The sequence below is a fragment of the Rhinoderma darwinii genome, unplaced genomic scaffold (assembly GCF_050947455.1).
Source record: "Rhinoderma darwinii isolate aRhiDar2 unplaced genomic scaffold, aRhiDar2.hap1 Scaffold_3440, whole genome shotgun sequence".
Lineage (NCBI taxonomy): Eukaryota > Metazoa > Chordata > Amphibia > Anura > Rhinodermatidae > Rhinoderma > Rhinoderma darwinii.
Window position 1 is genome coordinate 98,034 of NW_027463441.1, and position 14,942 is coordinate 112,975.

The 14,942-nt window shown below is 40.4% G+C and overlaps 1 protein-coding gene across 1 annotated transcript in view; it reads left to right on the forward strand.

The window, feature by feature from the left end:
- The first annotated feature begins 1,318 nt into the window (after nt 1-1,318).
- The window catches only part of LOC142706762 (cytochrome P450 2C29-like), a 56,104-nt gene continuing 42,480 nt past the window's right edge, over nt 1,319-14,942 (forward strand). The window contains exons 1-2 of the mRNA XM_075848310.1: nt 1,319-1,387; nt 3,255-3,436. Coding sequence (XP_075704425.1) covers nt 3,260-3,436 — 177 coding nt within the window. The 5' untranslated portion in view covers nt 1,319-1,387; nt 3,255-3,259. The remainder of the gene's footprint in view (nt 1,388-3,254; nt 3,437-14,942) is intronic.

The window sequence follows — 14,942 nt, forward strand, 5'->3', positions numbered from 1 at the left end:
CCCCCTTGTTTTTTGAGGGGGTTTTACAAGGAACAGGATATCACCATATTTTTTGTATGTGCCATTAATATATTTATATAAGTTAATCATGTCCCCCCTTAGTCGTCTTTTTTCAAGGCTAAATAGGTTTAATTCTTTCAATCTTTCCTCATAACTTAAACTCTCCATGCCCCTAATTAGTTTCGTTGCTCTTCTTTGTATTTTTTCCAACTCCAGGGCATCCTTTCTATGAACTGGAGCCCAGAACTGAACTGCATATTCTAGATGAGGCCTCACTAATGCTTTGTAAAGTGGTAATATTACATCCCTGTCCCGCGAGTCCATGCCTCTTTTAATACACGACAATATCCTGCTGGCCCCCCTGTACATAGCTCCACACACAGCCCCCCATTTGTACATAGCACCACACAACCCCCTCCCCCCCTTGTACATAGTGCCACACAACCCCCCTCCCCCTTATACATAGTGACACACAACCCCCTTATACTTTGTGCCACATTGCCGCCAGAGCGGAGAGCGTTAGAGGTAGCCGGCCCTACTGCTGCCACTCTCCGCTCTGCTTTGATGTCACTCACCGTCAGAAGAAGGCGGGAGTCTTGCGGCGGTGTTCTCGCTGGTGTTGATGCCGGCCCGGGAGTGGACCAGTCCAGTCACCTGACCGGTGAGGTCAGGTGACTGGACTGGTCCACTCCCGGGCCGGCATCGATCCCAGTCAGAACACCGCCGCAAGACTCCTGCCTTCTTCTGACGCTGATCGCTGCTGCAGTCGTCTGGCATGCAAGGCGCCTGTCAGCAGCGATCAGCTGTTTTGATACAGCTGCAGCAGGAAATTTTGCAGACCGCCCGGAACGAATCCGGGACGGTTGGGAGGTATGTACCACGCCGCTCCTATACCACGCGGCACCTATACCACGCGGCACCTATACCACGCCGCTCCTATACCACGCCGCTCCTATACCACGCCGCTCCTACACCACGCCGCACCTATACCACACCTATACTGGATTTCAGCATTCTCATAAATTGAACCCCTTTTAGACCAGTCATGCCTCCCAAAAGGAACCTACACTTAGACGAAAGACTCCTGCAGCAAAACGCATGGCTGCCGCCCGAGCTGCTGAGACCTCTCATCAGACCCGAGCCCGTCTCCAGGCCGGCAAGATGCGTGACACCAGGCAAATCTGTCACAAGTATTCAGGACAAAACAAGAAAGTGTGGTATAAGGTTATCAGGGGGGAAGGGGCAGCCGGCTGGTCTGTGGGACATTGTCATTACAGACTACGGGGGGTTAATGATTAGCTTATTGTATAATGTATCTTGGACTGGACACGTTGAGGGAACAGAACTCGGCTGAACTCCACCTGAGCGGGAGCGCTGCATAACACAGGTGAGAAGTGGAAGAAGATGGGATGTATAGAAGTGTGTGCAGGACGGAGCTGCCTGCTCTGGACACCAGTATATATATATATATGACATGCCGTGTCCTGACACTGGGTACAGTCCAGTCTGTATTATTAGGTATATGGTGTTTATAACGAAGCCTCTCCTCTCAGAGAACAGGGAGCATCATCTAACTGAACACTGCTCTGCTCCACCTGCAGAATGTCGAAAGAGATGAAATGCGCATGGTCATAGATCTTACATGAGTCATATGTGAGATTTACATCTTGGGGACTCCTGTGTCGGGGACTCCTGTGTCGGGGACTCTTGTATCAGTGACTCCTATTTCAGTGACAGATCTTGCTATGATGTTATGTATTTGATGCATTTGACTCAGTGACGACCGGTGAATTACTTTAGGGACTCCGTGCTCTGTATATCACCAACATATCCTGTGACGCAGAGAGAAATGCTAATAATCCAACACCTACAATGATGTGGAGGATAAGGGTATGTTCACACGAGGGCGTCCGTTACGGCTGAAATTACGGGCATGTTTCAGCCTGAAAACATCCCCGTAATTTCAGCCGTACCGGCATGTGCAGGCGCTTGAACGCCGCGTCAATTACGGCCGTAATTAGCGCTGCTATTCATTGGAGTCAATGAATAGCGGCTCCAATTACGGCCAAAGAAGTGACAGGTCACTTCTTCTACGCGGGCGTCTATTTACGCGCCGTCATTTGACAGCGGCGCGTAAATATACGCCTCGTGTGAACAGACAAACGTCTGCCCATTGATTTCAATGGGCAGATGTTTGTCAGCGCTATTGAGGCGCTATTTTCAGACGTAATTCGGGGCAAAAACGCCCAAATTACGTCCGTAAATAGGCCGTGTGAACATACCCTAAGAAGTCCCTCTACTCACCGCTCATGATGCTTTTTTTTCATGTACATTGGACGTATGGGTTGGAAAAGCCCCGGCACATTCGCCAAACATACTAGGCCGCCATTATACCGACAGCGGCCAGAAGAGTTTGTCAGGCAGTTTTCATCAGGGACACCGTTTTTTTGCTGGATAGAATAACATGTAGAGGGCGCTATTCTATCCAGGGGCAACCAGTAAAAAAACCTAAACGCTATACGTATCATTTTTTTTCTAACATTGTAGCCTATAGGTGACGGATTGCACTCTGACACATTTAATGGGTACATCGTGGACTTTTTAATATTTTTTTATGATGTATTCGCTGAAGGGACGCCATTATAGCTTATGGGTGACGGATGCGTTAAACGGATGCCTAAAAGTGGCCTCTGTCACCCATAGGTTATGATGGTATCCGTTTAATAAGTACATGATGAAAAAGGTCATGAGAGTATGATGTGTCCAGTAAACGGATGCCATTATAGCTTACGGGTGACGGATGCCACTTTTAGGCATCCGTCAGTCTCCATTTCCCGTATACGTCCGGAGCTCCCGTCATATACGTCAAACAAAGACCATAGAAAGGGTTTCCAGGATAGGAAAACATGGCGGCTCTCTTCCAATAACAGCACCACACCTGTCCATGGGTTGTGTTTGGTATTGCATCTCCGCTCTATAGAAGTGACTGGGGCTGAGCTACAATACCACACTCAACCTGTAAACAGGTGTGGCGCTGTTTTTGGTAGAAAACAAGTATGTTTTTCTAAACCTGGATCACTCCTTGAAACGCAGTGTGAAAGAGCCGTAACCTAAAGCCATGGGAATCTGTGTGGAAACGGATAAACCACTTTGGATAACCGGTTCATCTAGTTTGGTGAGATTATCGGCTACAGAGTTCAGTAAGCACAATGGTGGAACTAACAATCGAATGGTCTCCATGTTTCTGACCACAGGGGCCATGGAGCTGTCCACCATCCTCGCTCTTTCTCTCGTCGTCCTCCTCACCGTCTATATCTTCCTCTCGTGGTCCAAACAGCATGGAAATTATTTACTGCCTCCCGGACCACCTCCAATTCCACTGCTGGGGACCCCCAAGTACATGGACTTGAGAGCCGCCACCACCAACTTCCAAAAGGTAAGTGTCTGCAATGTGACATAGTGCAGTGCATGCTGGGTAATGCAGATATTGTGTATTCTGCTCTTCATATATCGCAGGCATAATGATCATCAATAGATACAGGGGACCCGTGCGACTGCCTAGTGTGAACTGCACCCAACCAGGGCACCACTTATCATATAGCGGATTAAGGATTGCACTTGTGTCCTAAGCAAGCAGTAGGGTATGTCCTATATATAGGAGCCTACATGGAAACGAGGGGCCCCGATCAATAATCAAATAGGGCCCCCAAAATACAAGTAAGCTGTCTGGAGAAACTGAACAAGCAGGGAGTGCTGGAGTATTACATGCAGCTGTTTAAAAGAATGGCTGACAATAATGCACATGGACGTGCCGAGTCCGCAAGAGACGCTCTTTGTGAGTAGCTCTCTGTTCTGGCTTATACAGGGGGTCTAGATATCAAGCTTGTGGGCATCCCCTAACACTTTAGCTCCTATACTGCAGGGGGCACTACATTTTAGTAGAGTGTACATTGCCTGGTGTAAAGATGACACTTCCCAGAATGTAAATCATCAAAACAAGCTCTGTGCAGACTCTGAACAAGCAGGGGATGCTGGGAGATCTCAGCTCTGGAGCCTGAATGCAGATAATGAAAAAAATCAAGTTAAACATAAACTACAAAAGCCTTAACTGCGCCCATGATGTCATCAGTCCCCGTAATAATGAGGGGTTCACTGAGGAGGACATAATGAGGACCTCCTGACTCCTGTCTTTACCTTCGTTCCTGAGTTTATCACGTTGTGGTTATTTTGGGTGGAGGTGCGATGTGTGTGGAGGGGGTGGTCTGGAGGCTTCCTCTGTCATGGCTTTGGACTTTCACTCCTTTGTTTGTTACATAAGATCTGATAACTATCGAGGCGGCTTTTAGCCTAGATAAACAACTCGCAAACACAGACTGATCCTCACCGATCGTAAACTCACTGAGGAAACATTGCGGAATAAAGCACTCCCGCGTAACATTCTGTGTCTCCGCGTGCTGTACCGTGCCCCCGCGTGATGTACCGTGCCCCGCGTGATGTACCGTGCCCCCGCGTGATGTACCGTGCCCCCGCGTGATGTACCGTGCCCCGCGTGATGTACCGTGCCCCCGCGTGATGTACCGTGCCCCCGCGTGATGTACCGTGCCCCCGCGTGATGTACCGTGCCCCCGCGTGATGTACCGTGCCCCGCGTGATGTACCGTGCCCCGCGTGATGTACCGTGCCCCCGCGTGATGTACCGTGCCCCGCGTGATGTACCGTGCCCCCGCGTGATGTACCGTGCCCCCGCGTGATGTACCGTGCCCCCGCGTGATGTACCGTGCCCCCGCGTGATGTACCGTGCCCCGCGTGATGTACCGTGCCCCCGCGTGATGTACCGTGCCCCCGCGTGATGTACTCTACTTCCACATGTTGTACTTTTTAGGGTTCTTTTACACGGACCAATTATCGGGCAAACGCGCGATTATCGGCTGATCGTATCGTTTATGCTGCACAAAAAAATTATGAACACGGAGACATAACGCCGACAAGCAGGGGCGTAACTAGGAAAGTGTGGGCCCCATAGCAAACTTATAGATAGTGCTATACAGCCCCCTGTAGACAGTGTCACACCCCAATTGTAGAAAGCGCCCCCCACTTCCCCCTTGTAGACAGTGCATTACTGCCCCCCTGTAGATATCGCCATAAAGTCCCCCTGTAGATAGTGCCACACAGCCCCCCCCCCCCTAGTAGATAGTGCCACACAGTCCCCCTTAGTAGTGCCACACAGTTTCCCCTTGTGTATAGTGCCACACAGCTCCCACCTGTATAGTGCCACACAGCCCCCCTAGTATGTAGTGCCACCTTGCTTCCCCCTGTTTTATATAGTGCCACCCTACCCCCTCTTGTATATAGTGCCACCCTGCCCCCCCCCCCTTGTATATTGTACTTACATTGCCCCGCTCTTGCGATGGACTGAGCGCTGCACAGGTTCCGGTCGGGACACATGCGCAGGGAGTCTTCCCAGCACCTGCAACCTCAGGGCCGATTCTAGCTTCTCTGCTGCCCAAGGTGAAAATTGAACTGGTGTCCCCCAAATTTTGATTGACATCCTCCTGGCTGTTCTAAATCACTATCAGCCTCCTCGAACTCTTGCGGATGCGCCGTTGCCTTGTACTCCCCTGGGATGCGCGGTGCAGCGATAACGCCTGGCAAAGTACACCTCGCTCTACAGTGCATGCCTAAAGAGTACAAGGCAATGGCGCATCCGAGAAACTTGTACAAGCTGGGGGATGTCAATCAAACATGGAAAGGTGGGGTTGGAGGCCGGATTATGTGACTCTTCAGGATAGCGGCACCGCCCCCATGACCCATTAATGAATAATTAGCATATAGAGTGCGCCGTTTTAAAAGTTGATTTTATAGATTTTGCTGCATCTGAAAAAAACATACAGCGGAATGCTTGGAAATATTGTCAGGTCATGTATTACCGCATGGAGGCGGTTCAAGGGGTTAAAACTACCAGACAGGTTCCCATTAAATATACATTGAATTAAAAACAACTCCATCTGCCCTGCAATTTTGTTATTATAAATATATCCTATATAACTACAGCTCCAGAACCAAGATCTGACATATATACAGCACTATAACTAAGCTCTGACATATATACAGCACTATAACTAAGCTCTGACATATATACAGTACTATAACTAACCTCTGACATATATACAGCGCTATAACTAAGCTCTGACATATATACAGCACTATAACTAAGCTCTGACATATATACAGCACTATAACTAAGCTCTGACATATATACAGCACTATAACTAAGCTCTGACATATATACAGCACTATAACTAAGCTCTGACATATATACAGCACTATAACTAAGCTCTGACATATATACAGCACTATAACTAAGCTCTGACATATATACAGCACTATAACTAAGCTCTGACATATATACAGCACTATAACTAAGCTCTGACATATATACAGCACTATAACTAAGCTCTGACATATATACAGCACTATAACTAAGCTCTGACATATATACAGCACTATAACTAAGCTCTGACATATATACAGTACTATAACTAAGCTCTGACATATATACAGCACTATAACTAAGCTCTGACATATATACAGCACTATAACTAAGCTCTGACATATATACAGCACTATAACTAAGCTCTGACATATATACAGCACTATAACTAAGCTCTGACATATATACAGCACTATAACTAAGCTCTGACATATATACAGCACTATAACTAAGCTCTGACATATATACAGCACTATAACTAACCTCTGACATATATAGAGCACTATAACTAAGCTCTGACATATATTCAGCACTATAACTAAGCTCTGCCATATATACAGTACTATAACTAAGCTCTAACATATATACAGCACTATAACTAAGCTCTGACATATATACAGCACTATAACTAAGCTCTGACATATATACAGTACTATAACTAACCTCTGACATATATACAGCGCTATAACTAAGCTCTGACATATATACAGCACTATAACTAAGCTCTGACATATATACAGCACTATAACTAAGCTCTGACATATATACAGCACTATAACTAAGCTCTGACATATATACAGCACTATAACTAAGCTCTGACATATATACAGCACTATAACTAAGCTCTGACATATATACAGCACTATAACTAAGCTCTGACATATATACAGCACTATAACTAAGCTCTGACATATATACAGCACTATAACTAAGCTCTGACATATATACAGCACTATAACTAAGCTCTGACATATATACAGCACTATAACTAAGCTCTGACATATATACAGCACTATAACTAAGCTCTGACATATATACAGCACTATAACTAACCTCTGACATATATACAGCACTATAACTAACCTCTGACATATATACAGCACTATAACTAAGCTCTGACATATATACAGCACTATAACTAAGCTCTGACATATATACAGTACTATAACTAAGCTCTGACATATATACAGCACTATAACTAAGCTCTGACATATATACAGTACTATAACTAAGCTCTGACATATATACATCACTATAACTAAGCTCTGACATATATACAGCACTATAACTAAGCTCTGACATATATACAGCACTATAACTAAGCTCTGACATATATACAGCACTATAACTAAGCTCTGACATATATACAGCACTATAACTAAGCTCTGACATATATACAGCACTATAACTAAGCTCTGACATATATACAGCACTATAACTAAGCTCTGACATATATACAGTACTATAACTAAGCTCTGACATATATACAGCACTATAACTAAGCTCTGACATATATACAGCACTATAACTAAGCTCTGACATATATACAGCACTATAACTAACCTCTGACATATATACAGCACTATAACTAAGCTCTGACATATATACAGCACTATAACTAAGCTCTGACATATATACAGCACTATAACTAAGCTCTGACATATATACAGCACTATAACTAAGCTCTGACATATATACAGTACTATAACTAAGCTCTGACATATATACAGCACTATAACTAAGCTCTGACATATATACAGCACTATAACTAAGCTCTGACATATATACAGCACTATAACTAAGCTCTGACATATATACAGCACTATAACTAAGCTCTGACATATATACAGTACTATAACTAAGCTCTGACATATATACAGCACTATAACTAAGCTCTGACATATATACAGCACTATAACTAAGCTCTGACATATATACAGCACTATAACTAAGCTCTGACATATATACAGCACTATAACTAAGCTCTGACATATATACAGCACTATAACTAAGCTCTGACATATATACAGCACTATAACTAAGCTCTCACATATATACAGCACTATAACTAAGCTCTGACATATATACAGTACTATAACTAAGCTCTGACATATATACAGCACTATAACTAACCTCTGACATATATACAGTACTATAACTAAGCTCTGACATATATACAGCACTATAACTAAGCTCTGACATATATACAGTACTATAACTAAGCTCTGACATATATACAGCACTATAACTAAGCTCTGACATATATACAGCACTATAACTAAGCTCTGACATATATACAGCACTATAACTAACCTCTGACATATATACAGCACTATCACTAAGCTCTGACATATATACAGCACTATAACTAAGCTCTGACATATATACAGCACTATAACTAAGCTCTGACATATATACAGCACTATAACTAAGCTCTGACATATATACAGTACTATAACTAACCTCTGACATATATACAGTACTATAACTAAGCTCTGACATATATACAGCACTATAACTAAGCTCTGACATATATACAGCACTATAACTAACCTCTGACATATATACAGCACTATAACTAAGCTCTGACATATATACAGCATTATAACTAAGCTCTGACATATATACAGCACTATAACTAAGCTCTGACATATATACAGCACTATAACTAAGCTCTGACATATATACAGCACTATAACTAAGCTCTGACATATATACAGCATTATAACTAAGCTCTGACATATATACAGTACTATAACTAAGCTCTGACATATATACAGCACTATAACTAAGCTCTGACATATATACAGCACTATAACTAAGCTCTGACATATATACAGCACTATAACTAAGCTCTGACATATATACAGCACTATAACTAACCTCTGACATATATACAGCACTATAACTAAGCTCTGACATATATACAGCATTATAACTAAGCTCTGACATATATACAGCACTATAACTAACTCTGACATATATACAGCACTATAACTAAGCTCTGACATATATACAGCACTATAACTAAGCTCTGACATATATACAGCACTATAACTAAGCTCTGACATATATACAGCACTATAACTAAGCTCTGACATATATACAGCACTATAACTAAGCTCTGACATATATACAGCACTATAACTAAGCTCTGACATATATACAGCACTATAACTAACCTCTGACATATATACAGTACTATAACTAAGCTCTGACATATATACAGTACTATAACTAAGCTCTGACATATATACAGCACTATAACTAACCTCTGACATATATACAGCACTATAACTAAGCTCTGACATATATACAGTACTATAACTAAGCTCTGACATATATACAGTACTATAACTAAGCTCTGACATATATACAGTACTATAACTAAGCTCTGACATATATACAGCACTATAACTAAGCTCTGACATATATACAGCACTATAACTAAGCTCTGACATATATACAGCACTATAACTAAGCTCTGACATATATACAGCACTATAACTAAGCTCTGACATATATACAGTACTATAACTAACCTCTGGCATATATACAGCACTATAACTAAGCTCTGACATATATACAGCACTATAACTAAGCTCTGACATATATACAGCACTATAACTAACCTCTGACATATATACAGTACTATAACTAAGCTCTGACATATATACAGCACTATAACTAAGCTCTGACATATATACAATACTATAACTAAGCTCTGACATATATACAGCACTATAACTAAGCTCTGACATATATACAGCACTATAACTAAGCTCTGACATATATACAGCACTATAACTAAGCTCTGACATATATACAGTACTATAACTAAGCTCTGACATATATACAGCGCTATAACTAAGCTCTGACATATATACATCACTATAACTAAGCTCTGACATATATACAGCACTATAACTAAGCTCTGACATATATACAGCACTATAACTAAGCTCTGACATATATACAGCACTATAACTAAGCTCTGACATATATACAGCACTATAACTAACCTCTGACATATATACAGCACTATAACTAAGCTCTGACATATATACAGCACTATAACTAAGCTCTGACATATATACAGCACTATAACTAAGCTCTCACATATATACAGCACTATAACTAAGCTCTGACATATATACAGCACTATAACTAAGCTCTGACATATATACAGCACTATAACTAAGCTCTGACATATATACAGTACTATAACTAAGCTCTGACATATATACATCACTATAACTAAGCTCTGACATATATACAGCACTATAACTAAGCTCTGACATATATACAGTACTATAACTAAGCTCTGACATATATACAGTACTATAACTAACCTCTGGCATATATACAGCACTATAACTAAGCTCTGACATATATACAGTACTATAACTAACCTCTGGCATATATACAGCACTATAACTAAGCTCTGACATATATACAGCGCTATAACTAAGCTCTGACATATATACAGTGCTATAACTAAGCTCTGACATATATACAGCGCTATAACTAAGCTCTGACATATATACAATACTATAACTAAGCTCTGACATATATACAGTACTATAACTAAGCTCTGACATATATACAGCACTATAACTAAGCTCTGACATATATACAGTACTATAACTAAGCTCTGACATATATACAGCACTATAACTAAGCTCTGACATATATACAGCACTATAACTAAGCTCTGACATATATACAGCACTATAACTAAGCTCTGACATATATACAGCACTATAACTAAGCTCTGACATATATACAGCACTATAACTAAGCTCTGACATATATACAGCACTATAACTAAGCTCTGACATGTATACAGCACTATAACTAAGCTCTGACATATATACAGCACTATAACTAAGCTCTGACATATATACAGCACTATAACTAAGCTCTGACATATATACAGCGCTATAACTAAGCTCTGACATATATACAGTGCTATAACTAAGCTCTGACATATATACAGCGCTATAACTAAGCTCTGACATATATACAGCACTATAACTAAGCTCTGACATATATACAGCACTATAACTAAGCTCTGACATATATACAGTACTATAACTAAGCTCTGACATATATACAGTACTATAACTAAGCTCTGACATATATACAGCACTATAACTAAGCTCTGACATATATACAGCACTATAACTAAGCTCTGACATATATACAGTACTATAACTAAGCTCTGACATATATACAGCACTATAACTAAGCTCTGACATATATACAGCACTATAACTAAGCTCTGACATATATACAGTACTATAACTAAGCTCTGACATGTATACAGCACTATAACTAAGATCTGACATATATACAGCACTATAACTAAGCTCTGACATATATACAGCACTATAACTAAGCTCTGACATATATACAGCACTATAACTAAGCTCTGACATATATACAGTACTATAACTAAGCTCTGACATATATACAGCACTATAACTAAGCTCTGACATATATACAGCACTATAACTAAGCTCTGACATATATACAGTGCTATAACTAAGCTCTGACATATATACAGTACTATAACTAAGCTCTGACATATATACAGCACTATAACTAAGCTCTGACATATATACAGCACTATAACTAAGCTCTGACATATATACAGTACTATAACTAAGCTCTGACATATATACAGCACTATAACTTACCTCTGACATATATACAGCACTATAACTAAGCTCTGACATATATACAGCACTATAACTAAGCTCTGACATATATACAGCACTATAACTAAGCTCTGACATATATACAGCACTATAACTAAGCTCTGACATATATACAGTACTATAACTAAGCTCTGACATATATACAGCACTATAACTAAGCTCTGACATATATACAGCACTATAACTAACCTCTGACAGATATACAGCACTATAACTAAGCTCTGACATATATACAGTACTATAACTAAGCTCTGACATATATACAGCACTATAACTAAGCTCTGACATATATACAGCACTATAACTAAGCTCTGACATATATACAGCACTATAACTAAGCTCTGACATATATACAGCACTATAACTAAGCTCTGACATATATACAGCACTATAACTAAGCTCTGACATATATACAGCACTATAACTAACCTCTGACATATATACAGCACTATAACTAAGCTCTGACATATATACAGCACTATAACTAAGCTCTGACATATATACAGCACTATAACTAAGCTCTGACATATATACAGCACTATAACTAAGCTCTGACATATATACAGCACTATAACTAACCTCTGACATATATACAGTACTATAACTAAGCTCTGACATATATACAGTGCTATAACTAACCTCTGACATATATACAGCACTATAACTAAGCTCTGACATATATACAGCACTATAACTAAGCTCTGACATATATACAGCACTATAACTAAGCTCTGACATATATACAGCACTATAACTAAGCTCTGACATATATACAGCACTATAACTAAGCTCTGACATATATACAGCACTATAACTAAGCTCTGACATATATACAGCACTATAACTAAGCTCTGACATATATACAGCACTATAACTAAGCTCTGACATATATACAGTACTATAACTAAGCTCTGACATATATACAGCACTATAACTAAGCTCTGACATATATACAGCACTATAACTAAGCTCTGACATATATACAGTACTATAACTAAGCTCTGACATATATACAGCACTATAACTTACCTCTGACATATATACAGCACTATAACTAAGCTCTGACATATATACAGCACTATAACTAAGCTCTGACATATATACAGCACTATAACTAAGCTCTGACATATATACAGCACTATAACTAAGCTCTGACATATATACAGTACTATAACTAAGCTCTGACATATATACAGCACTATAACTAAGCTCTGACATATATACAGCACTATAACTAAGCTCTGACATATATACAGCACTATAACTAAGCTCTGACATATATACAGCACTATAACTAAGCTCTGACATATATACAGCACTATAACTAAGCTCTGACATATATACAGCACTATAACTAACCTCTGACATATATACAGCACTATAACTAAGCTCTGACATATATACAGCACTATAACTAACCTCTGACATATATACAGTACTATAACTAAGCTCTGACATATATACAGTGCTATAACTAACCTCTGACATATATACAGCACTATAACTAAGCTCTGACATATATACAGTACTATAACCAAGCTCTGACATATATACAGTACTATAACTAAGCTCTGACATATATACATCACTATAACTAAGCTCTAAAATATATACAGCACTATAACTAAGCTCTGACATATATACAGCACTATAACTAAGCTCTGACATATATACATCACTATAACTAAGCTCTAAAATATATACAGTACCACAACCAAGCTCAGCACATACACTACCGTTCAAATGTTTAGGGTCACTTAGAAATTTCCTTTGAAAGAAAAGCACAGTTTTTTCCAATGAAGATAACATTAAATTAATCAGAAATCCACTCTATACATTGTTAATGTGATAAATGACTATTCTAGCTGCAAACGTCTGTTTTTTAATGCAATATCTACATAGGTGTATAGAGGCCCATTTCCAGCAACCATCACTCCAGTGTTCTAATGGTACATTGTGTTTGCTAACTGTGTTAGAAGGCTAATGGATGATTAGAAAACACTTGAAAACCCTTGTGCAATTATGTTAGCACCGCTGTAAACAGTTTTGCTGTTTAGAGGAGCTATAAAACGGACCTTCCTTTGAGCTAGTTGAGAATCTGGAGCATTACATTTGTGGGTTCGATTAAACTCTCTAAATGGCTAGAAAAAGAGAGCTTTCATGTGAAACTCGACAGTCTATTCTTGTTCTTAGAAATGAAGGCTATTCCATGCGAGAAATTGCCAAGAAACTGAAGATTTCCTACAACGATGTGTACTACTCCCTTCAGAGGACAGCACACACAGGCTCTAACCAGAGTAGAAAGAGAAGTGGGAGGCCCCGCTGCACAACTGAGCAACAAGACAAGTACATTAGAGTCTCTAGTTTGAGAAATAGACGCCTCACAGGTCCTCAACTGGCAGCTTCATTAAATAGTACCCGCAAAACGCCAGTGTCAACGTCTACAGTGAAGAGGCGACTCCGGGATGCTGACCTTCAGGGCAGAGTGGCAAAGAAAAAGCCATATCTGAGACTGGCTAATAAAAGGAAAAGATTAATATGGGCAAAAGCCCAGACATTGGACAGAGGAAGATTGGAAAAAAGTGTTATGGACAGACGAATCGAAGTTTGAGGTGTTTGGATCACACAGAAGAACATTTGTGAGACGCAGAACAACTGAAAAGATGCTGGAAGAGTGCCTGACTCCATCTGTCAAGCATGGTGAAGGTCATGTGATGGTCTGGGGTAAAGTGGGAGATTTGTACAAGGTAAAATGGATTTTGAATAAGGAAGGCGATCACTCCGCAACGCCATGCCATACCCTGTGGACAGCGCTTGATTGGAGCCAATTTCATCATCCTACAACAGGACAATGACCCAAAGCACCTCCAAATGATGCAAGTAGTATTTAGGGAAGAAGCCGGCAGCTGGTATTCTATCTGTAATGGAGTGGCCAGCGCAGTCACAAGA